Here is a 26,888-nt window from a genome sequence, read left to right as displayed (position 1 = left end):
TTAATAATCGTTAAGTCAAAATTGATCAGTCTGCCAAAAACTGAGTTTCTGACCTTTCCATCTTCGCCTGTTTGTCCCGTCTCAGTTAATAGTAGCCATATCCTTTCAGTTGCTTGGGTCCAAAATCTTGGAGGTATATCCTTGATTTTTCTTTTTCTCTCACTTCACATCTACTCTATCAGCAAATTCAGTCAGCTCTCTGTGCAAAATGTTTCCAGTATTTGATTGGTCTACATCCCTTTCATAGCTATAATACATTCTTATCCAAGCCACCATCAATTTTAAAAATATAATTCAATGATTTTTAGTATATTCACAAAGTTGTGCAGCCGTCACCACTGTCTAATCCCAGGACATTTTCCTCACCCCACAAAGAAACCACTGCACCCCATACCCTGTACACTAGCAGTTACTCACCGTTCTTCCTTTCTCCAGCCCATGGCAGCCGCCAGTCAACCTTCTATTTCTATAATTTGTCTATTCCAGACATTTCTTATATATAGAATCATACAACATGTGGCCCTTGTGTCTGGCTTCTTGCAGATAGCATAATGTCTTCAAGGTTCATCTATTTAGTAAGAATCAGTACTTATTCCTTTTAATGGCTAAATAGTAGTCCCTTGTCGGAATATTCCACGTTTGTTTTATCCATTCTATGCTTGTCTCTGAAAGAGGGACTGGAGTTGGGTATGGGGAGCACATTCCAGTTTAGGAGAATAGAAGTGCAAACACCGGACATTCTAAGAGCATGGTATTTTGGAAGGATATATCCTGATTTAATACGCCTGAGTGAAGAAATGTTTTAGAGAAAAGCAAGCACTGGAGGAGAGAGGGCAGAACAACTGAATTGCTCTTAGAGTTTATAGTCTACTCTAAAAGGTCCTGAAGATAATGGTAAAAAAAAAAAAAACATAGGTATAATTTGAATATATGTGATTTCCAGAAATTCCTTCTGACTAGTTCAAATTTAGGATTAAAAAAAATTATTTAGCACACCAAATAATTGTGAGATTAAACTATGCAAAATCCAAAGATGGATAGTTTTCTATTTTCATATAATAATGACGACATTAGTCTTGAGTTTTAACACAGTAGTTGGGTTAAAAGCCTTTTTTGTTGTTTATAGTGGAAATAATTGACATGAATTGACATGTCGAGCAATATTGGCTTGCTTCTGATGTTTGAATTTTTTAAAATAAGTATACTGAAAAACTTCAATACATTCTTCAGTTCCCATCATGGCCTCAAAAAAGAACAAATAGGTTGAGACACTTATTGCATACGGAATTCTCAATGCAATATGAGAAGTAATAACATTAAGTAGAGAGCCTTAGGTTAGAAGCAGGTTGGTGTAATGAAGTCAGGAGATAGAAACTTTACCAAAAATAAATTTATTTAATGCCTCTAGCTTTTAATTTTCCTTTTTGTAAAGAGGAGGCAAGACCTGGGAAGAGGACCTAATCTGACCTTCTACTAGTAGAGAATTAAAATTCCAAACTGTTCATTTTATTCGGTATGCTTATATTTATAATATGTATAAACATGTTTATTCATTTCATACAGATGATTTATGATATGTTTAATCCTGTGTGTTCATTCCCATACACAATGACAAAATGGTTGCCATTTTAATTTCTGAAAGATATCTATCAGTGGCAATTTCATCATTTTCCTTAAGAGGACAATTTAATAATACTGGAGAGAATTCAGTCTTTTATAGATAAGGAAGCTGAGGACTAGTGAAGGTATATGACCCGTCTAGGGGCCCATAGCCATCTAGTTTAGGAACAGAGATTTTATGCATTTGTTGATTTTTTTTTTTTTTTTTTTTTTTTTTGAGCCTACTTCATGAAGCAATCCCTGCCTCTCAAGCAGTAGAGTTTAGCTGGGATGGAGGTGGAAAGGGATAGGATAGAGGGCATATGTGTCATGACAGATTAAGAAAACAAGCAATTTCATCTTAATGCTAATTATGTAGACTTAGAGGTGTGTACACAGTGCTTTGAGAACCCAGATGGGAAGCTCATGGTTCTGATTAATTGATTTAGTGGCAGAACTGGAGCTGAGTTTCCCAATTCTTAGTCCAGGGTTTCCTTTTTAATCTGCATTGTTATACATTGCTTATCTGAGCAGGAAAAATATCCAAGTCAGTTTTTTTGTTTGTAAGAGGCATTTACATTGACCATACCACACCTCTGGTTTTGGTAGTAAAAAATAGAGAATATATAGATTAGAATCATTTTTATTTGGGATTTTCTTGTATTTTTTATTTAAATTGAATTCTCTTCCTGTAGTTGTAAACTATAATTGACAAAACAACATCAGTAACCTAAATTCTTAGATTTTTGAATGTTTTAATACAGCTGACTTTTTCCCATAATTACTCAGATCATAACTTTATAACCATATCAAATGTTGCGTTCTCTGTAGGTGGGAAAGTATTATTCCCAAATGAATAAAAAACTTGAATCATTTTGTTAAAAAAAAAATATTTCTTTAAGCAAATTTTACATTGATTTTGTACTCCTTACAGATTGCATACTTTAAAAAATTATCAAACTTTGATTTTTATTTAATTTGTTCCTACTGTTCTTTTCCGCCAAAGAGATTTGCATTGCCATTCTAATCAATAGGGAGAAGAGTCTAAGATTCCTCTTTGAAGTATTTTAATATGTATTCATTCCTAATACTACTTAATTTTAAGATTCAAGGTTAATTACTTTTTTTAGCTGCACCATGGTTTGGATGTCCTTAATGTGTTTTCATTTTTTTTAATTTAATTTCTAGTACATATTATATTGAAAGCTCTTTAGAACAGAAGAAAGATTTTTATTCTGTCTTATTTTTTCCCTTGTTTAGGAATCGAAACGAGTTGGCTGAGACTCTTGCACTCCTGAAAGCACAAATCGATCCTGTATTATTGAAAAACTCTAGCCAACAAGACAACTCTTCCCGGGAAAGTCCCAGCTTAGAGGATGAGGAGACTAAAAAGGAGGAAGAAACACTTAAACAAGGTTTTTTTTGTGTGTTTTGTTTTGCTTTGTTTTGTAGTTTCTTCTCTTTCACTCCTCCTCCCAACTATATAAATTGGAATTCTCTCAATTTGAAATATTGGAAGTGTTCCTATAAAAGGAGGTTGATCTTTCTTTTATTAATGAAAAAAAAATTAGTACTTTGCTCTTTCATGTTGAACATTTTAAAAAATTAAATAAAAATGTTCAGATTATCAAAACAATATATATTTTACTAATTTAAGAATGTGAAGGTAACTTAGCGAACTCTTCTATTGTGGTAAATTATATATAACATAAAATTTATCATTTTAACCATTTTTATGTGTACAATTAAGTGCATTCACATTGTTGTGCAAACGCCACCATCCATCTCCAGAGTCATTTCCCTTAATTGACACCATGGACTCATTAAACCCTTAACTCCCCATTTTTCCCTCCCCCAACCCCTGGCAGCCACTATTCTACTTTCTGTCTGTATGAATTTGACTAACGCTAGGAACCTTATATCAGAGAAATCATGTAATATTTGTCTCTTTGTTTCTCGCTTATTTCACTGTACTCAATGTCTTCAGTGTTCATCTGTGTTGTAGCATGTGTCAGAGTTTCTTTCCTCTTTAGGGCTGAATAACACCATTCCGTGGTATATACCACATTTTGTTTATTCATCTGTCAGTGACTCTTTTTTCCCCACCTTTTAGCCATTATGAATAATGCTGCTATGAACATGGGTATACAGATATCTGTTTAACTCTTTGGGGTATGTAATCAGAAGTGGAATTACTGGGCCATATAATAATTCTATTTTTAAATTTTTGAGACTCCTCCATTCTGTTTTCCACAGTCACTGCACCATTTTACATTCCTACCTATCACTTGTTATTTATTTATTTTTTTATTTTTATTGGGGAATATTGGGGAACAGTGTGTTTTTCCAGAGCCCATCAGCTCCAAATCGTTGTCCTTCAATCTAGTTGTGGAGGGCGCAGCTCAGCTCCAAGTCCAGTTGCCATTTTTAGTCTAGCTGCAGGGGGCGCAGCCCACCATCCCATGCGGGAATTGAACCGGCAACCTTGTTGTTGAGAGCTCGTACTCTAACCAACTGAGCCATCCTGCCACCCCACCAGAAGCTCAGCAGCAGCTCGTTGTTTTCAGTCTAGTCTGGGCGCAGTTTACTGGCTCACGTGGGAATCGAAATGGCAACCCTGTTAAGAGCTCGTGCTCTAACCAACTGAGCCATCTGGCCGCCCATTATTTTCATTTTTCATAATAGCCATTCTAATGGATGTGAAGTGGTATTGGGTTGTATGTGTGGGGGGTGGGTGAGGTTTTTGTTTATTTGTTTGTTTGTTTTGGTTGTACCTAGCAAACTCTTAAGTCTACTTTAATTAATAATTATTAAATCTGATTTTCTGATTTAGTTTTCTATTATAATTTGCTTAGCTAAGCAGATCAAATCCTAACCTTTCTAGAAGGGAAGAAACCAACTGAAATTTTGTCACAATAACATCTTTTTACTTTTTGTTGATAACATACCTCCTAAAGATAGGGGTAGGAAGTTGCTCCCCTTCTCATGCTTTATTCCTTTGCTTTTAGTTTTCATGTTTTTTGATGAGAAAGCAATATTTTCTTACATTATTTGCTACTTTGAGAGAACTGTTCATAAAGTCATCCTCTAGCTGACTTTATGAAATCAAATAAGTTTGCCATTTAATGTAGGATATAATGTTTCTACATATTAAGCATTGCTTTTAACAAAAATCTTAATTATTGTTCTTTGGACAGTGTTTCTATGATTTCAAATATCTGGGGTGGTTTTATTTGTAAGCCATATTTCTGAAAAATTCTTTTCTATACGTTAAAATTCAATTTGTAGGCTACGTACGGAAAGCTTAATAATTTTAGTCTGAAACCCCTATTGAACTTCCAGATTTTTTAAGTAGTACTTCCTAAGGATTAGTTCTGAGTTTAGACAAATATTATTAGTTCATTTGGTCATTCAGTTTGGTCATTTATTTATGTATTTCTTATTCTCATACACAATTAAAATTAAGATCAGAGAGAATAGAAAATTGGAAAAAGAGGGCAAGATAATAGAAATTTAAGAGGCATTAAGTAAATTTAAATTTGACGCTGATCTTGAAGGGAGATCCTATGTAGTTTAAATTTAAAAGAGAAACAAAATGAAAAATTCAGTCAGTAACGTAAAGCTCTTCCTAATATTTAATTCTAAAATTTCACTGTGGGGTCTTATAATAGAGGGGGTGGGATTTCAACAATAAAGGCAGCTAACATTTATTGGGTACATCCCATTTCTTTGCAGCCTACCAAATGCTGTGCATGCATTTTCATTTAATCTTCATAGAAACTCTTTGAGGTAGCTACTATTATTATTACATTTTTACAGATGAGGGACTTGGGAAATTAATTTACCCCAAGTCATATAGATAATAAAGTGTGAGAGCCTATATTTGAATTCTGATCTTCATAAAGTCTATGCTCTTTAACTAGAGTCATCTAGAACTGTACTTCTCAAATTTTCATATGCACGCTGCTTTACCTGGTGATCTTTTTTTAAATACAGAGGCTAATTGAGTCAGTCTTGTGTGGGGCTGCTGCTTTGCCATTTTAACAAGGACCTAGATGCTGCTGATCATAGGACCACACTTTCAGTAGCAAGGTCGTAGAGGCCATCTTCTTCTAAGCTTGGAAACAAATACAGCAGAGGCTTTCATGTAGCCTTTTGAAAATATTCCTCAATGAATGCTGATGTTACAACACTCAACACAATTAAGAAAATGTCTGTGGAGGAGGACATCTCTTGGAAAAATAAAAGAGGAGCAAGACATTTAATGCTTTGTTTTTCTCCTTTCTTTTTTAAATAGTGTCTCTTCTGTTTCTCTTAACTGTAGAAGTAAAGTGTTTCTTATTCATTGATTCATTCAACAAATACTTATTATGCACCTACTATGTGCCAAACATGATTTTAAGCATGGGATTTCAGTAAACAAAGCAGACTGAAATCCTTGCTTTTGTGACGCCTACACTATAGTGGATAAAAAAGCTAACGTACCATTTACCATGTGCCAAGTACCATTCTCACCTCAGCGCCATGCGTATTTTAAGTTATATAATCTTTGCAACCATCCTACTAGTTATCACATTGTTTTTTCCCGTTTTTCAAATGAGAGAGGTGAGACAAGGAGAGATTTAAGAAACTTTCCCAGGGTCACACAGCCTCTTAATGTTAATGGTACGCCCATTATTCAAACCTGGGCAGTCGTTCTTCAGAGTCCATACACTTTAGATGCTGTACGTACACATTATTTGGAAGAATAGGCAGTTTTATTCCGCCGCCAAAGCCCTATCTCTTACTCCATCCACCCAGGTGTAGTTTTGTGTTCTGTTTCATAGCAAGACTAAAGAAATGTGATTCTGTTGTGTCATTTTTATTACTCTCAGGTCTAAACAAATGTTGCCCTTCATACAGTCACTTCGGTGGGCATCCTGAAAGCTGGAAACAGTCCTAGAGAATGTCTAATGTGGTTAGAATAGTAAAGCAAAATGTGACAAAAGTAACAACTCTGTGGTTGGATATTTGGACATTAGATATCAAGAAGGAAAAAATAAATAGGAGCTCTAGAAAGACTAAAACAGCCACTCTTATTCTTGTAGCTAAAATAGATTTTTCTTTAATCATCAGTTGAATTGGCATGCTTTATATGTAACCTTAGGAGATACAAAGGATTGGCTCAGCCCATAATACAAACAGATTATTGTTTTTGTATCGGTGCCAAGGAGAAGTGTATTACCTATAAAAGTGGGCCCCACAAAAAAATCCCAAAATGGCATTATGTGGCCTAAAAAGTTTACCAATTGAAGAATTAAATTAGCTTTTTTTTTTCCCCTCAGAGATAATTAGAATCGCCTTCAAAGAAGTCTGAATTTTCTTAGACTGATATTAGAATCTCACAGACTGGCCTCAACCTATCTGTTGATTGTTGTCTCCTTTCTCCTTACATGATCACTGATTCCAGATTGTCTAGATGCCTTTATTTATTCCATATGTCGTGGGCATTCCTCCTGCGTCTTTATCATGCTCTTGTCTCCCTGAGGTACTGTTCCTCGAGGCACTGTGGAAATTGTAGTTATACTTCAGGTCCATCTGGAATCCCACCTCCTTGGTCCCTTTTCAAAGCGCCACTAGCATTTAATCAGACTATTTTTATCCCATTTATATTAGGGTCGGTCATACTACCAAGCTTGAAGCTCTCAAATACTTGTTGAATGTTATTCTCAGACTATGGTAGATTCCAAAGTGAGTGTTACGTGCTATTTAAGCCCTTCTCTGTCTAAGATCCAGAATATCATTTCAGATGGTACACTACCTGGAAGTTACTATGCTTAAAGAGCAGCATGAAACCTAATACATGCTTTTACTACACATTAGGTCGTGTATTCTAATGTAGAAAGTACTTTTTACTTAAAAGGAATTTTTGTGGTGAAAAGCAAAGTTGAGAAAAATCCTTTAATTTAGTTTTTTTCTGCTAATTAGAAAAAGACTTTTAAGTTTTGCAGTCATACACTTCTGCCTACATGTAGAATGAGAAGAGAGTATCATTTGAGAATCTCGAGTAGAGAAAAGAAATTAGAGAGTAGCAGCTTAAAAACCCAGTTTAGCCTGAAAAAAATGTTTATTTTGGTCTGTACAGTGCTGCTTTGTTAACAAAACAAAAAACTAAGATAAAATTCACGATTTTCATTCAGTGGGTTATAGTATACTTACAGTGTTGTATAACCATAACCACTATCCAGTTTCAGACCATTTTCATCATCCCACAAAGAAACCCTGTAACAATTAAGTAGTCACTTGCCATTTTTCCCTACCCCTAACCCCTGGAAGCCACTAATCTACTTTCTGTTTCTGTAAATTTGCCTACTTTGAATGTTTCATATAAATGGAATTATATAGTATGGCCTTTTGTGTCTGACTCCTTTCACTTGGCATAATGTTGCATAATGTTTTCAAAGTTTATCCTTGTTGTAGGATCTGTCAGTACTTTGTTCATTCCTTTTTATGACTGAATAATATTCCCTCGTGGATATACTACATTTTTGTTAATCTGTTCATGAGTTGATAGACATTTGAATTGTTTCCACTTTTTGGTTATTATAAATAATGCCTCTGTGAACATTCGTATACAAATTTTTTTGGGAACTTGATTTTATGGTTTTTTTTTATTTGAATTTGCTGTCAACATTTAAAATTGGAAATTAGAAATGTTGGTAAGTATGGATGATGATTTCTGCATGTCAACAACGGGCTGTACCTGAGTAAGAGTTGACCCTGCCCCGTTGGTGGGACTCAGAGTCTAGTTTACCTTCATCCTTTCTTGGGTTCCGTAAAAATGGCTTTCGTCTCAGTTGCTTGGCGTAGTACTTAATTTTATTGTTTTCATAGAATAAAGTGGGGGGGGGGAGAAATGTATCATATTCGTATCTCTATTAAATATTGAAAAAACAAGTCAACCGAGAAAACTGGGAGAGATGCTAATTTTTTGCAGAAGTGAAGACAATTCCTACAGTTATAATAGGTAAAGTAACCTACAGGTGATCCTTTTGTGGCCATCAGGTACATGATATCTGATATAAAGCTTAAATTCAACATGGCTTAAACAACAGAAATTTTATTTTCTCACCATTCCGGAGGCTGAAGTTCCAGATCAAAATACCTGCAGACTCAGTTTCTGGTGAGGGCTTTCTTTCTGGCTTGCTGTGGCCACCTTCTATCTGTGTCTTCACATGTTCTCTTCTGTTTGTACGTATGGAAGGAGAGTGATCTGGTGTTTCTTCCTCTTACAAGGGCACAGCCCTATCTGATTAAGGTTTCATTATTAATATCTCATTTCACCATAATTAGCCCTCTCTAGGCCCTCTCTCCAAATATAGTCACGTTGGGAGTTAGGACTTTAACATAAGAATTTGGGGTTGGGGCATAATTGTGAAATAATCTGCAGTAAGTAATGGAAAAGATACCTGATGGAGAGATTGGGAGGGACAGGGAGAGCTGAAATTTCAGGAAATTTGTTTCTGAATGCTGTAATGGGCAGTTATATATTCTTAAGAAAAAAGTATTACATGTATATGAAAACTTTTTTTTTTGAAAACCTTTTTTTTAAATGTTGAATTTGAGTTCAGCAAAAAAGCATATCAAACTAGAATGAGCATTTGCATATGTAAGTACAGTTGAAAATTCTCTTACAGAGATTAGATTACTAGGAACAAATGAGACAAGAAGTTAAGCCATTTGTTATATTTTCTATCGTAGCTAATGAAAGTGCAGATATTAATGATATTACCCATAATGATTTCTTTATTTGTAGATTAATGAGAAATTTTAAATGATGAGAGTTCATTTGGATACGGATCCTTAATGATCCTAACTTTAGGAAATGCCTCTTTGTGTATTAAGGGGAAAGCCTTACATATAAATGTAGACAGGTTGTACTTAGAAAAAGTGATCTACAGTTGATCCTCCTTTGGCTGTTGGGAACATATCTGATAAAAAGGTTAAATTTAAGGTGACGACATTTTGTAAAAACAACATTTTTAAAGACAAAAGAACTTCAGTTACTTCACTGTGTCATAATCTAGGTATTCTTTGTATAAAAAAAGTTAGAAGTGAAACATGTCAAAGTCATAGTAATTTAAGCTCTCAAAGCTTGACTCAGAGGTGACTCAAGGTTTTGCCTAATGAAGGAACTATACAATACAGTAGTTTTTTGTACTCTGAGGTTGATGATCCGCAGTGCCTGTCAGGAGTCTTCTTAGGTTCAACTAAACATTCAGACTCACGAAACTATTACTGACCACACTTGACATCAGTCTACTAAGGTGAATGTAGGACAGGAGTCAGCGCTTGCCAGCAGGAGTATGTCATTTACGCAGCAGTTCATGTGACCAGACCATCTCATATGGGAGAACTGTCTTCTCCCAGGTGACAACCTCAGGAACAAGTAAATGTGATTTTCATTGAGTAGGTGCAGAAAGCTCTTTGTCTTCAAAGGCTTGTGTTCCACATAAGCTATTATCTCATACAACAAACTCTTAGGCATATGTTCCGGGGTTCTCCTGCTCAAAGAGTCACTGCATTCAGGAGACCCCGAAGTATAGCATCGCCGTTATGTATTTATATATTTTTTCGTAGTCCAGATGCAATCTATCAGTTAGAGGTCATTGATACCATGAGCGCTGTTGCATAGTAACCTCGTTGACATTCCAATTGTTTTAGTTTACCAGGGGAGCACAACTTAACCAATAGTCAAGTTCTCTGGAGAAGGAGAAAAGCTTTTCTTATTCTTAGTCCATGGCCCATAGATGGCTTAGTCATAGTTTGGTGCTAGAAAACCTTTGGGGGGGAGGAGGTGTTAACTTTTTAATGTCCTTCAGGGAAATATCCTTACCTCATCAATAAATATTTTCCAAAAGACTCAGTTTTTAGGTTGGCAATACAGTTGAAACACTTTGGATATTGCAATTTTATGAGTGGATTTACTTATTTTTCATGCAATTGGTTAAATAGGAAATGAAGTACATAAGGAATAATCTGGCCCACTTTCCTACACTAGTTGGTATCCAGAAATGGATGTGATGGCCTGAATTCTAAAACAGGTTCTCTGACTTTAAACTTAAAACAAAAAATTAATATTGTTTAGTTTGCTTTTCTACAGGATAAATTATTAAACCAGAGTTTACTAATAAAGAACTGAAAACTAAATAATGATGGCACTCAATTTCAAAAATTGTGTGAATATCATGAGAGTAGATGTCCTGTATACAAAACCATGTTTCAAAATGCCATCAGTGTTTGAAAGCACCTGTATTCATAAACAGCTGTTTTCTGACATAAAGTGTATAGTAGCAAACATTGCTCCCTCTTAAATGACTCAAGGCTAAGTTCTGTATTGCATATAATAGTGCTAAATACTAAATCAAACATTGTGATCATGACCAAAAAATACACACACACACACACACACACACACACACACACACACACCATGTTTCCCCGAAAATAAAATACCTAGCCGGACAATCAGCTCTAATGCGTCTTGTAGAGCAAAAATTAATATAAGACCCGGTGATATGTTACTATAAGACCGGGTATAATATAATAACACCGGGTCTAATATAATACCAGGTCTTATATAATATAAGACCAACATGATATATTTATGTTAATAAATATAATATACCGGGTCTTGTATTAATTTTTACTCCAAAAATCACATTAGAGCTGATTGTCTGGCTAGGTCTTATTCTCAGGGAAACATGGTATACACACATAACACACAGAGGGTGCCCAAAAAATGTATACACATTTTAAGAAAGGAAAAAGCTATTAAATTTTTACTTTAAAACATATTCAGTAGCACTAGAATTTAAGTATATTTCTGGCATTTTGTTTTTCTTATCTCTGCCTACTTGATTCATTTATGTTACCTGCTTGGCCACTGTAGCCATTAGAGTTTGCAGTCCCTTTTATAGAACATGAATACACATTGTTAGCTACAAAGAAAATTTTTTTGATAAAACATGGGAGTATAATCTAGAGATTTATGGGTGGGTTTCAAAGCATTCTTGTGCTGTACGAGTATAAAACCGCTATTTGTCTTACCTTGTTAAATATTGGTTTACTCCAAATAAATACAGAGAGACCAGATAAATACAGGTGATATTGCTACCTTGTTTTGATATCTTAAATTGTTTCCTTCATATAATTTCTGTCATTCTTTCTTTACAGCAGTCCTGATTTAGGTAGCAAAGATAAAGGACAAAAAAGATATTGAAGTTTGCATTTCTTTTATTTTTATGCCATGAACAATAGTGCACAGGCCACAATGCTTATTATATGAAAGATTTGTGATGATTGGGGAGGGCAGGAGAGAGAAGAGAAAGTAAGAAAGGAGGAAGGGGGAGAGAGAAGGAAGGAGAAAAGCAGAAGAACACTTTCATGATAAGAGAAACGGTTGAAGTTGTTTTTTCTGATTGAGTTTGTTGTAACTTGAACCAGAAGGAGAAAATTTAAGTTACTATTCATGATTTTTGGAAAGTGGCAGTGGCATGATTTTTGTGTCTCTGCAAATCCCCCATAAAAGGAACATATTGATGGTAAAATTTAAAAACTGTAGACCGTACCTGAAATGAAGGTCTTAAAGGAACTGGGTTACTCTGGGCCTTATGAATTCTCAAACCTCTTTAGCCAAAGCTCCCTTCCAGGACAAAACTCCACACTGAGCTTTGTCCAAACTGCTGGAAATAGAATCCAAATTAAGTAGGATGGGGACAATATAGACAAAAAAGAAGTATGAGAAAGGAATAGATTGAGGTGATCTCATAGCCTAAGTCACTTTAATTTTGAATAATTCACAAAAATAATAGATGGGAAACCCGAGCTATGAAATGAGAAAACTATTTGACGTAAAAATAAGCAACTAAAAAGGATCAAGGTCAAATCCCACAGGATTATAAGAAAAAAAGATAATCACTACAGAGAATGAAAGCTTATCTGAAAGACATTTCCACAAAACATACGAAAACTGTAACTTAATCGGTGATAGAACTCAGAAAGAGTTAAGATTTTTCAAAAATCAGAAGAAGCATTAGCACAACAAACAAGAATTTGTGTCTTTAAAAAATAGCAAATGGAAATCTGTATAATTTTTTAAATGAAGAACAAACTAAGAGATAAAGATTGGAGAGAAAGAGATAAGGATTTGAAAATAGGCAAAGAAAATGCAACAGGGGTCCAAACAAAAAAAAAGCCAAAGCGAGGGAACACACAGAAGTACTAAAGACTATGTTCACAAAACTTCCTGAAATAAAGACGTGACAGTACATATTGAAAAGACGCTTGGAAAATGAACTCAGAACAACCGACATCAACATATTCTAGTAAAATTATTGGGCTTTGAAAAAAGAAATGCTTTGGCTCTGCAGACAAAAGAGCCAAGTGACTTAAGGGACAGAAAACCAGACTGCCGTCACTCTGTTTGAAAGCGGTGCTCTGTACCAGGAGAAAATGCTGTAATGTATGGAAGAGGGAAAAATGTGCGACAGGGATTTTCTATCTGGCTTTCAAATAAAGACTGTAGATAAACTGTTAATCAATATCTGTGATCTATAATAAAATTTATGAAAGAATCTTGAGCATTAACTTTGTAGTAACATTTAATATGTAACTAAATTTGAATGATGGATACAGGGAACATAGTCTTTAATGGCTATGTGCTTTGACAGTGGAGATATAAGACTAAACAAATGGAGAAAGAAGGGGAAGAGAACATACAAAAGCTTTTTAATTTCTTATTAAATCACTTTGGTGATCATGGTCAGTATTGTTATTCTGAAAATGTTTTGTGTGTAATATGAGAAAAAGTAACTGATACTCTAGTTATTAGTGGTGTCCTTGAAAACCAATATTCTCAGGGTGGGAAAAAAATAAGATGTAATATAGAACAGGTTAAGGAAACACTGAAATATCATTGTGAACTCGTGAGTTATTTTTATTTAAAATATATACATTTATTTTCTAGCTCTGTCCAGTGAAAAGACTTAGAAACAAAGGCCAACCCAGTAACAGTGACGCAGCATCCTTAGCACCTACATTGTTCTCTTGAAATAACAGTTTTCCACTGCACTAAACCAAGGCTTCGTGGAAAAGTAGTCTGTTCCGATTCCGGGGCATAATGAGCCAAGAAACATCTTGTCCTTCTAGGTAGTATGGACGTTATCATTGTCACACCAGAAAGACTCAAGAGCCAATTGAAAGAGGTTTCCACCTTCAAAATAGGACAATTTAAGCATCAACAAGGATAATAACTATGATGGATTAAAACACATTGAATATGTCTTAAATCCATGATTTTGTTATGGTACTAAAAGGAAAACTGGTTTACCTTTGGAGGATGCCAATGGGAATTGAATTCTTATTTTGAAAACTGTTAAATAAATGAAAAGAATTAAGCATTCCCATCTTTCTGTATGAAATGTACCACTGTATAACAAGATAATAAATTAGTAAAGTTTATTTTTATTGAATTTATTCCAACAAATCACTGATGAAAGAATGATAGAATGGTAATATCATCATTTTGCAATCCCTAATAAATTTTTAGGGCAAGTACTTTTCTGAACAAAATCAGAGTTCTGTTCGTAAGAAGAGGAGATAGGTAACTGGATAGGTAACTAGCGCTGTTCTTCACTGTTAGCTTAGATAGAGCATTCAGTATTCATCACATAGTGATTCTGGTTGGGATGGTTGGGAAAGCACATAATAGGTGATTAATAAATATTTGTTGAGTATCTGAATGAATTGGCTTTAAAAACCTACAGTAGATAACACTTCTCTTGAATTTGAATCACCGCAGGCAAGTTTGTCAAGCACTTTTGCTGTGGCATTGTGATTTTTGAAGGGAATTTCCCCTGAGTTTTGTCACTTCAAATTTCATGTCTCTTAAACTCATTTGCATCCTCTTACAGTTTCTTTCTGACAAAACTTTGGGGAAATGTTTGTATACTGAATGAGCTTTTTACCAATTATGATCACGCTTAAAGATTCATTTTCTCTCACTGTTGTGTTCTTTATACGGTTTTAAGGACACACCTATGTAATCTAGGGGAACTAGACTAGTAATTGTTATGTTTTCTCTTAAAACAACTGAGCCAAATGTAAAAGATACCAAGGATTTAACATTTTTCAATTAAGAGTTAGTGAAGAATAATTGTTGAGGTCATTTAGTCCAGTTGCTTTATTTACAGGTGAAGAAATGAGGTTCAGAGAGTTTGTGACAAACCCAAAGATACACCTCTAGCTGCAATAGGATTAGTGAGCCTAGGAGTCTTGAATCGAATGTTATCACTCATTTTATTTTGACAGGTTGTTACTTAAATCAAAATCAGTTCAAACAATTGAAGAGAACTTTATCATTCACCACCCTCAAATAAAAACATAGGTGTCATTTTTTTTATTGGATAAATGTGACATGTAACATTGTATAAATTTGAAGTGCACATCATGTTACTTTGACACATTTATATATTGTAATATGGTTGCCATTATAATATTTATCACATTACATCCTTATATAGTACAGCATTGTTATAGTGTCATTTTACCTTGGGTAAGAGTTACAGTGAGAGCCCGAGTTGCTTTCTGAACCAAAATGTATAGATTACTAAATTGTGTCCAGTAAACTCTTAATATTAGGTTGGAGTTATTTTTAGATTGTAATCTATATTATAATTGTTAATGAAGATGTTCACTTAATTAGATTAGCTGATCTTCCCAATCTCAACGAATAGGAATTTACTAAACCTACTTTATCGGTGGGAAAAGGAAAACAAACAAATTAGATAATTACTGTGATATCTTTAATTTTCTTAGCAGCATGTATAAATTAAATCACTAAAAATGTAAAGAGGGAGGAATAATACATATATTGTAACCTCAGGTTCTGAGTGGTTCTCAGTGGTTCTTGAATTTTTTATTTGCATCATGGTTCAACTTAAACAAATTGGTGATTTACAATAAAAATATTCACTCTTTAAAGAAATAGTGAATTCTCATTGTAAAAAATGTCCTATTTCATCTCACTTCTATCCTTTCCATTTTATCTCCATGAAATACATTATAACTCCGGTTTATGGACTTGACAAGAATCTGTTCAAAATTTTTTGTAAAACTTTCTGTCTTGGTCAAACATCGTTTATAATTGAAATTTTTTTTTTTTTTAGTTGGAAGGATAGGGTGAGGTGATGGAACATGTAAGTAAAATTAGTATTTAAATGAATTCTGAAAACATTCGACTCAGATTTTTTTTTCTTTTTTTTTAAATTTTTATTAGGAAATATTAGGGAAGTGTGTTTTTCCAGGACCCGTCAGCTCCAAGTCAAGTTGTTGTTTTCAGTCTAGTTGTGGGGGCACAGCTCACTGGCCCATGTGGGGATCGAACCGCGACCTTGGTGTTATGAGCACTGCGCTCTAACCAACTGAGCAACTGAGCCAACCTGCCGCCCCTGCTCAGATTCTCTGAGCACAAGCATATGTGCAATCTTGTAATCCCATTTACAGATTATGCCATTTACTAAATACGGCTTTTGTTATATTTAAATTTGCACTATTGGGTACTGCATAAAAGTTGGAAATACATAGCCAATAATGTAAAAAGAAGAATTGACAGGTAAACCTAATAGTTTCTTTGTAAAATACGAAAATCCTGAAATGTTAGCAATAGCATTTGATAAAGTAAATTGTAATATAACCCCATTGGGGAGTGTTATATAATTGAGTCGCAGTTTTTGTAAAAAGCATGTAATATCATAAGAAAATACTCATGTTTCAATGGAAAAAATGGGCAACATGATCCCAATTTTATCAAAAATATACAAGACTAGAAGGAAGAAACCTAAAATATTAATAATCATTTCTTGTGGAGATTTGCATTATGGACAGTTTTTTTCTGTTTTTCATTTTCTGTACAGAATTGTGTTACTTTTATACTTGGAATAAGCATAAAACATTTTCTCTCTGTCGTGCTCATGTTAGCTCAATGAAATGAAGTGCTCGATGACTTGCAAAGAAGGACAGTTGTCAGTTTTTAAAACAAATACGGCCTTTTGCAAATGGTTTGTATAGCATTTTTAGTTTCATATTTTGGAGCTTGAATAAAATAATTGAGCTGTATAAATATTTGCATTCCATTAAGAATACTGAGGCTAAAGTATAAAGGAGAAACTTGAGTCTTTCTAAATGCTAGCTTTTTAATATCTAGAGGTTATCCTTCAGAGTTTGGTAATTTTCTTCACTGTCAGATTTTATTTTTTATTGTTAAATGTCCAGTAACAAAAGTCGCCTCCTTTAAGAGAGACTCTTCAGATGGAAATATATGTGTTAAGTCTTTTATATTTTATAATCTTGAGTGCTTAGATTAATGTAAACTTTTTCTGATTTTTTTTTTTTAGAGGAACAGAAGGAAAATGAAAAGAGGAAAAACGAAGAACCGCCAATAGATTCTGAAAACCATTCTATACCCAATGCTCTAGAAGAAAGTACCGTGAAAAGAGAAAAGGAAGATGAAAAGGAACTTGTGAAACTGCCAGTCATAGTAAAGCTAGAAAAACCTCTGCCAGAAAGTGAGGAAAAAAAGATTATCAAAGAAGAAAGTGACTCTTTCAAGGAAAATGTCAAACCCGTTAAAGTCGAAGTGAAGGAATGTAGGGCAGACCCGAAAGATATCAAAGGTAGCATGGAGAAGCTCGAGCCTGAGAGGCTCGAGTTTGGTGGCAATGTTAAATCTCAAGAAATTACTGAGAAGTCTACTGAAGAAACCGAGAAACTTAAAAATGACCAGCAAGCCAAGATACCACTAAAAAAACGAGAAATTAAACTGAGTGATGATTTTGATAGTCCCTTGAAGGGACCTTTGTGTAAATCAGTTACTCCAACAAAAGAGTATTTGAAAGATGAAATAAAACAAGAGGAAGAGACTTGTAAAAGGATCTCTACAATCACTACTTTGGGTCATGAAGGGAAACAGCTGGTCAATGGAGAAGTTAGTGATGAAAAGGTAACTTCAAATTTTAAGACAGAACAAATGGAGACAAAGTTTTATGATACAAAGGAAGATAACTATAGCCCCGCTAAGGACAAAAGTGTCATCGTGGAGGGAAATGGAGCAGAGTCCTTAAATTCTGTCATAACAAGTACGAAAATAGGTGATCTTGAGAAAGAAGTGGTCCCATTAGGGAAAGATGCAGAAAGTTCAGTATCAGATATGGAGACCCAGAGTCAAAAAGGTCAGACAAAGGAAACTGATCCTCCTGAAATGGAAACCTCTCTCGAGACTTCTGAGATGGCAAAGGATCTCTCTTTAAAAACTGCTTTATCTACCACTGAATCGTATACCATGAAAGGTGAAGACAAGTCTTCCAAAAGTAAGGATAAGCGCCCACCAGTCCTAGAATGTCTTGAAAAGTTCGAGAAGTCCAAAAAGACTTTTCTTGATAAGGACACACAAAGATTGAGTCCAATACCAGAGGAGGTTCCGAAGAATACTCTAGAATCAGTAAAGCTAGGCTCTCCTGAGGCAACTGAAACTTCTTCGCCATCTAACATGGCTGGCCACTGTGAGAAACTAGCCTCAGAAAAAGAAGTGGTGGAGTGTCAGAGCACAAGTTCCATTGAAGGTCAGTCCCTGGAAAAAACAGACCCAGAAATTCTAAGAGAGGATTCTGAATCCTCAAAGATAGAAATGGATAACCTGGAAAATGTCCAGACCTCTGGTGCGGAGGATCCTTCTGAGACAAAGGGTTCTATGCAAAAAAGTAAATTTAAATATAAGTTGATTCCTGAAGAGGAAACCACTGCCTCAGAAAACACAGAGATAACTTCTGAAAGGCAAAAAGAGGGCATCAAATTAACAATTAGGATATCCAGTCGGAAAAAGAAACCAGATTCTCCTCCCAAAATTCTAGAACCAGAAACCAAGCAAGAGAAGTCAGAAAAGGAAGAAGAGAAAACAAATGTGGGTCGTACTTTAAGGAGGTCTCCAAGAATATCTAGACCCACAGCGAAAGTGGCTGAGATCAGAGATCAGAAAGCTGATAAAAAAAGAGGGGAAGGAGAAGATGAAATGGAAGAAGAGTCAGCAGCTTTGCAAAAAACAGACAAAAAGGAAAATTTGAAAAAAATGGAGAAGGATACAAATTCTAAAGTAAGCAAGGTAAAATTTCTCTTAATCTGAGTTTTAATTTTCACTAGCAATATTTGGCTCTAAATGTTTGTAGCTTTTTTACTTTTGGCTAAAACAAGTCATTCAAAGGTATCTTTCTTCCTATATCTGAGGTGTCTTTTCTCAGTATTTATCCCTAGATATTTTATTTCATATTCTATAATCTTGTCATCTTTTAAACTTTTTCTCTTATAGGCAATATATTCTCTTTGTAAACTATTCAAATAATACCCAACCTATAGAATTGAAAAATGAAAATTCCCCATACACACTATTAACAGCTTGGGGTCCATCTCTTTTCAGTCCTTTTTCCATACATTCATGTGTATGTTTGTAAATAGCCATTCACTTAAAAAATAAATTGAATATGTTCATTTTTCTATGAGTTTTTCACTTAACTCTGAACTCTTCCCATGTCAGTAGATATAGTCTACCTTTTCGTTATTAATAGCCATATAGAATTCCATAGTGTGGATGTACCTCACTTTATTTGACTACTCCCTTATTGATTGACATTTAGGTTGTTTCCAATTTTTCACTATTACAGGAAATGCTGCATTGAAGATCATTTTGGACATGAGTGAGTATTTCTTTAGAATAGACTCCTAGAATTGGAATTACTGGGTCAAGGGGCATGTGTATTTTAAGTTTGGGTAGCTATTGACACATTGCCCTCCAAAAAAGGCCCTACCCTCTCATTACATGTATGAGAGTGCCTATTTTCCCCAAGTTTAAACATTAGTCTAAGAAGCCAGAATTCTTTTTCAGTAACTCTCTTATTTTAAGCAAAATCTGGTATAAGTTTAGCTAATCTATGGGAGTTTGTTAAAAGTGCTACTTTTGTTTTTAATTTAGTTAAGTGATCAGATTGTTCTTCATTTTAAATGATCTTTTGTTCCCTGAAATACAGAATTTTTAATTCTTTACTTTAAAAAGTTTCCCCTTCTGTTAGAATTATTTTGGTCTTTGATGGGGACTTATACCATAGGAATGAATTAAAATTTAAAACCAGGCAATAAAAAGTAGTTTACAACATTATAAACTTATTTTCTGAATTATATATTTTTTAAGTTTGTCAGGATTTTTATATGCAGTTCTGACCCATTAAAAATTTTTTAATTCATTTCTAATATGGGAATTTTAAATTTTGTATAACAAAATGTGAGAATATAGTCAGTACTCGATTACAGAGCCTTTGAAATGTGCATGGCCTTTGACCCAGAATCCTCTTCGAGGAATTTATCCTAACCACAGAAGTGTGTATAAAAGTTTATATTTACAAGGATACAATTGTTTATGAAAGTGAAAAAATGGGAAACTACCTAAATGTCTAGTAGGGGATTAGATAAATACAACTACGTGATGGCATATTATATAGTCATTTACAGTAATGTTAGGAAAAATTTTATGACTAGAGAAACTATTTATAAGACAAAATGTTCTTTATAATCCCCCCAAAATAGAAAAAATAATGGAAATACATACCAAAATTAAGTCGTAGGTTTATCTGTTGGAAAAGCTACAATGAGTTTCCTTTTCTTCTTTATATAGTGACTAAATATTCTACCATGGACATGTAATTAGAAGTTTTCCTTTTTACATTGTTATTATACCAAATTATGCCAATTTTTAATTTTGTACTAGGTAAAAACCAAAGGCAAAGTTCGATGGACTGGTTCTCGGACACGTGGCAGGTGGAAATATTCCAGCAATGATGAAAGTGAAGGGTCTGACAGTGAAAAATCATCTGCAGCTTCAGAAGAGGAAGAAGAAAAAGAAAGTGAAGAAGCCATCCTAGCAGATGATGATGAACCATGCAAAAAATGTGGCCTTCCAAACCACCCTGAACTAGTACGTCCCTGATCTAAACGAGCAATATTCCTATTACTGGCGTGCTGTGGTTGCCCAAAGAAGCCTAACTTTTCTGGGTTTGATCATGATTTGAATGTTACAATGCTGCAGAGCTTGTGTGCAAAATAACCTTTATTTCTGTTTCTCAAATAACCCAATTAAGGGGAAGTCAGGATCCTGCTTTCATTCTACCTGGTTAGGTATTGATATTTTCTCTACTTAAGGGTACATTCCTAATCTCTTCTCACAAATCAATGAATTTATTCAGATATTGCTGTTCCGTTCTTTGTCTTTAAATTTTTCTCCTTTAAGTTACTTTATAATGATATTTATGAAGTGCCAGCTTTAAATACGTAAGTCCTGAAGGCCTAATTGCCCTTCTGTAACAACACGTAAGTCAAGTAGTTAACCTAGGAGGGCTGTAAACTTTGGGAAATGGGCAGTTTTAAAAAAAATTCAGAGGATTAATTATAGATCAGATATATTCAGAAGAATAGTGACAGATTTACAAGGAACTTTCTTCCCCAGGAAGTAAGTTCTTCAAAGGTAGCCTAAATCAGGAAAACCAATTCCTGACCTATATATACTTTTTGCAGTTCATAAGTGCTTTCTAAAGAGCCTATTGAAGAAACACTCTTGTTATGCCCAATTCTATGCAACTATTCTGTTCTTTTGAATAGATTTGACTTTAAAGGCAGGCTCCAACTATTTAGTGGAAATGTAAAGAAAGATGCTTCCACATGGGTAGTATTATGTGGATCAGAAAAGTTTTGAGATCCTCTAAAGTTTTGAGATCCTCTAAAGTTTGGAAAATTCATATGAAGTGGTTCTCCAAGGCTCTTTTTTCCTAGAAAGCAGTATGGTGTGATGGGGAAAGCATGGACCAGACAGACTTGGCAGCAGATCCTGCTTCCACCACTTATCAGGTGCTCTCTTCTCTGTATCTTGATTTCTTCATTGTAAAAGGGGAATAATACCACATACTTCTTGAGGGTTGTTTTTAATGTTTTGTAAAGTTGCCTAGCACAGTTCCTGACATCTGCTATAGACTGAGTTAAAGTTATTTGTAGTTTACTTAGTTTTTTTGTAATGTTAAACTCATATCTGGAAACTAAATTCATCAGCGAAGTTTATCATATCCAAGAAGTTTTAGCGGATTCACAGAAAAGATGTAACTTAGAACCAGATAATGACTTTAGCACTGAGATGAGTAGATGCTAAAATTGCACTGAGAAGACCCTCCTAGGCAATTTTATGGCTATCAGTCTGTGAAAGTTAGGTCAAGATTTTCGTGTGGAGAAAAGGCATAAGAAGATACAGGAGATAGTGGTCTTCCCTCTAAATCAAGTAAAAATCAGCACTGTGTTCTTTCCCTGCCGTTGCTAATATCTTTTTAAACTAAGAGAGTGCATTTTAACTGAGGTGGCAATAGATGTCAATGACAGGGGTGTGAGGAAATAATAAGTAAAATGGGGTGAGCAGAAATGATGTTGAGGCAGTGGAGAAAGTTGTACCCTTCTTGGCGCACACACAGGATTTTTACTTAGTTGGTTATCTTAATAACTGCTCTGAAAATCCATTGCTGGTTAATATGCCAAAGAGAAATAACATTGGAAAATTGAAGATCCCAAATGGTGGATTTCTTATGCCATATGTTTAAAGATAATCCTCAAATCAAAATGTCAAGCAACTGTGATGTGTTAAGTGGCAGGGAAATGATTCTGAATTAGAAAGACGTGGTCCCTGTCCTCGCTGAGCTTACAGCAGGAAAGCAGTAAATTCAGAAATCAGTGTAGAGCTCTGGCATTTTCCAAATGCTTTATAGTCAAAAATAAAAGGAGCATTGCCTGCAGCCTGGAAATTTTTCATAGCAATATTTATTTTAGTGAGATTTCTTACCTTTATTGCAGAATGGAGACATCATTGTTTTAGAAATAAATTGATTTCCAAATGTTTATTTTTAATTTTGTTACTTGAAATGTATGTTATGTTTTACCATAGAAACAATGTGATAAATAAAATCAGGCGCTACGTATATATGCCTGTGGAATCATTCGGTCATATAACTGAAGTACTGAATTCTGGTATTGGCAGAAGATGATTCATTGTACGAAGAAGGGGAAGGGTACTTTGGACTCAGATCACTACCCGTGTACACATCCTACCCTTTTCTCTCCTCCCAACATGGTACATGTTAGCAATTCAGAAATTATATATATAGGATTGAACAAAATAAATGAAGTGTAGCTAACAGACAGCTTTCTACTGACAGAAAGAAGTTACAGATAAGCAAGGCTGAAGGCTAGAATGAACCCTGTGGTGCTGTATTAGAGCTAGAGACATTAGCTCTATGCTTATGCTTATTTTAATATAGTTATATGTGTACATGGGTTGCTATACATACATGTATTTCCTAGTTCTGTCCTCTGAGAGAGCTTAGAAGCTGTGATACCCCTTAGCAGTGAGCACTGAGCACTTAGAGCTTGGTTTTTAAATAGCATTCTCCATTAAAGGAACGAGGGCTTCTGGGAGAAATAGTTGACTTAAGCAGGGAAAATATTAAGATGTACCTGGAGTATCCAATAGTGCCAGAAACTTTGGAAGTGCTTTTTTAAAAAAAGACAAAAGAATGCAAATGAGTTCTAAGGACATAGCCAACCTAAAAGAGCTCCCAGTGTGTCCATGGCTAGAACAATTTGAATTTGACAAATAAAATAATAGTTTGATATTATAACCCAAAGATAAAATAAATATTCATTAGTTCATCCTGCTATAAATACATAATGGAATAAACGAAGGATGTGAGGTAAGGGACATATTTTCTTTACAGAGGAATGCCAAATGATGAAAGTAGGAGCTTAAGGGGAAATAGAGAATCACCATCAGAACACCACAGTAATCATAGTAAGTGAGATCTACCAACGAGTGCTAAAACAAGCAGGTGAAACTTGCAGGAAAAACAGGAAGTTATTTGCATAACTTCAACATATTTTCCCCTACAATAGTTATTACTCTGGCCATTTTACCTTACATCTATAAATTCTTTGATACTCCTCCCTCCACAAAGGGGAGCCAAATTCCCCTCCCCTGGAGTGTGGTCTGGACTTATCACTTCTAATGAGAATAGAGTGGAAAGTGAAAAGTAGTAACTTTACAGTGATGAGAAACAACAGACGCTATCGTAACCAAATGATTGAGGTTAATATCACCAGTAATTAATCATAATGATACCATGTACCCCCAGACATGACACAGTGACCAGGGCACTTCACCTCTGTGGAATTCTTCTCCAGAACCCATAACCTCAGTCTAATCAAAGAAGACCTCAGACAAACCCAAACTGCAGGAAGTCTACATAATATCTGACTAGAACTCTTCAAAAACAGTCAGTCATGAGAAACAAAGAAAGATGAAGAAACCATTGTAGATCGGAGGAGATTAAGGAGACATGGTTAAATGCAATACATATAATATCCTGGATTGGATACTGGAATCAGAAAAAAAGACATTAGTGGAAAACTGGTGGAATCTGAATGAAGTCTATTGTTTAGTTAATATTGCTAATTTCTTAGTTTGGGTAAATGTACCATGGTTATATAAGATGTTAACATAAGTAGAAGCTGGGTAAAGGGTTTATGGGAACTCTACTGTCGTTGAAACTCTTCTGTAAATCTAAAATAATTTAAAAATAAGATTTTTTTAGCTAAACATTCAATGAGTGTGTCATTTTAAGTTTTAAAGAATTGATCATCTTAAATTCAAATAACAAAAAGTATCAATTTAAGACTAATTATTGTTAGCCTTTGTATTTGAACGCGATTGTCTTTAGTTCCATTCCCCCTCATACCTCAGTCTCTTCCCTATCTGAATTTATGTAATAAAAGGAACCATGAATGATTCTTACAGATAGGCAATTGGAATGCTATTTAAAGTGGAAATTATTTGTATTTTTAAAATCCTTTGTGTGGTAGGGTAGTTTGATACTTGACCTATAATACTCTGTTACAGAGACTATATTGTTATAGTCCTTATGGCACACTAGAAAAAGATTGCATCTCTAGTTCAGGAAGGGCTTGCTATTTTTCACTTAATCTTGTATCTTAACATTATCTTAGCATTTTTATTTTTTTATTTTTTAAAAAATGGCATGTTACATCCCTAATAATCAGAGCTTTTTATGCAAATAAAGAGTATAGTATAGCATATTAGTATAGTCCTAAGATACTGAAATGTCTTGATTTTAACTTGCGTTATTGAATTTTCATCATAGAGTTAGGTTGATATTAATATATGGTTTATTTCAGATTCTTCTGTGTGACTCTTGTGACAGTGGATACCACACTGCCTGCCTTCGCCCTCCTCTGATGATCATCCCTGATGGAGAATGGTTCTGCCCACCTTGTCAACATGTACGGCCTGGCACACCTTTGTTTTCCAGTCTTTGATTTTATATTCAAATTAATAATATATTTTGACAGCCATGAAACATTTTAAATTTCCAAGACAATTTGTATATATTGTCTACCTCTTGTCTAAATTTCTGTGAAATTATGGGCTGTTGAGAAAAAATACCTTTTACTATTATCTTTTAGGTCTTTTCTTTATTTTTCCCCAATCAATTCTCAGAAGACATCTAATTTTTGTAAAATTATAGTCTGGTTTATTATTATTTTTTCTCCAAAGGCACAAAGAGCACCAAATTAAGATAATATGCAAGAGGAGAAGTAGTTTTTTTTCTGTTGTTTATCCCTGTGTATCGTCATCTTTTTCATTCTACCCATCTTCTTTTTGTCAGTAGTTTTATAGATGGTGTTATGAATTATGTACCATTATGATGGTACTATGAATAGAAACGTGGATTCATTTTCTCTCATATCTTGATTCAGGTGATTTACTTCTGTAAGCTGAAGAACAGGATATTTTTGTGTCACTGTGACCAAGGAGTCTTCTCTCACCAACCCAGTCCTAATTTGCTTTAAAAATTATGGGCTTTATTGCATTTCTTGGTGAAATGGACTTCTGTGGCTTAGCACAGCTTTATCAGTTAACATTCTTCAGCTATGTTTTGACCCAGTAACTATGTGGCATGGTTTTGTAAATTGTTTTATATCTCTGTTTTAAAACTAGTTATTGGCACCATTATATTTTACTGTACATACAACCTTCTCTCTTAAGACTGTCTTGGGATTTTAAAAACATTTTAACTATTGTCATATACACACGTTGAACCAAATGCTGTTTTAAACATTGGTTACTGCCAACAAGATAGGCATAGAATGTGTTTTTTGGCAAGGCTCTAAGTTTCTCTAACATGGGCTTAATTTTAAAAATCAGCGCTCATGTTCAATTCAATGGATGTTGAGGCACCTCATTATTTAAACACAAGGAACATTTCAGTGTTCACTCACTGTGTGGCCCCTTATCAGCTCTCAAAACACAGTGTCTGTGAGCTAACATGCAAATGACAAATGAGTGTGGAAGGGTGTTAAAAATGATACACATCTGTTTTGCTGTTTCAGAAACTACTGTGTGAGAAATTAGAGGAACAATTGCAGGATTTGGATGTTGCCTTAAAGAAGAAGGAGCGTGCTGAACGCAGGTATTGTGATATGTGTGTTACTATTTTACTTGGGAATTTGACGGCAGAACTGTCTTATAATATAGATTGATGTGTCTGTCTGTAGTGGGGATTGGCAGACTATGACCTGTGGGCCAGATCTGGCCTGCTGCTTGTTTTTGTGTTGCCCACTAACTAAGGATGTCTTTTTCGTTTTTAAATGGTTGGGAAAAAAATCAAAACAATCTGATTTCGTGACACATGAAAATTATATATTCAGGTTTCATTGTTCATAAATAAAGTTGTATTGGAACACAGCCATGCTCATTTGTTCTATACTGTCTGTGGCTGCTTTTGTACTACAGCAGCAGAGTTGAGTAGTTTCAACAGAGACCTTATGACCCACCAAGCCTAATTTATTATCGGTCCTTTTACAGGAGTTTGCCAACCCCTGATCTAAAATATTTATCAGAACCTATTCTGAATAAATATTGGTCCAGAATTGTGGAGGATATGTACCTAAGTATGTAATGAGTACAAGAACACTGTAAGAACTCGTCTACGATTAGTTACCTGCCTTTGGGTGGGCAGATTTAACACTAATGAAATAAAGAGCATGTACATACTGAACTATGTCCTACTGACTATAAAAGATGCCTCCCTTTTCAATATGCTACT

At 34.7% G+C, this 26,888-nt stretch overlaps 1 protein-coding gene across 2 annotated transcripts in view; it reads left to right on the top strand.

Annotated features, from left to right (window-relative positions):
• Positions 1–26,888, top strand: part of RSF1 (remodeling and spacing factor 1) — a 112,871-nt gene that overhangs the window by 61,894 nt on the left and 24,089 nt on the right. Inside the window, exons 5-9 of one of the 2 annotated variants that reach the window (XM_081063773.1) lie at positions 2,860–3,014; positions 17,034–18,784; positions 20,447–20,653; positions 24,958–25,062; positions 26,173–26,252. In XM_081063773.1, the coding sequence (XP_080919899.1) occupies positions 2,860–3,014; positions 17,034–18,784; positions 20,447–20,653; positions 24,958–25,062; positions 26,173–26,252 (2,298 nt within the window). Of the gene's footprint in view, positions 1–2,859; positions 3,015–17,033; positions 18,794–20,446; positions 20,654–24,957; positions 25,063–26,172; positions 26,253–26,888 lie in introns of both variants that reach the window. The other variant, XM_081063772.1, reaches the window with a different exon arrangement.

Source organism: Rhinolophus hipposideros (assembly GCF_964194185.1).
Source record: "Rhinolophus hipposideros genome assembly, chromosome: 10".
In the NCBI taxonomy this organism is placed as follows: Eukaryota; Metazoa; Chordata; class Mammalia; order Chiroptera; family Rhinolophidae; genus Rhinolophus; species Rhinolophus hipposideros.
The sequence above is the reverse complement of the archived record's forward strand: the minus strand, read 5'-3'. Positions and strand labels throughout refer to the sequence as shown.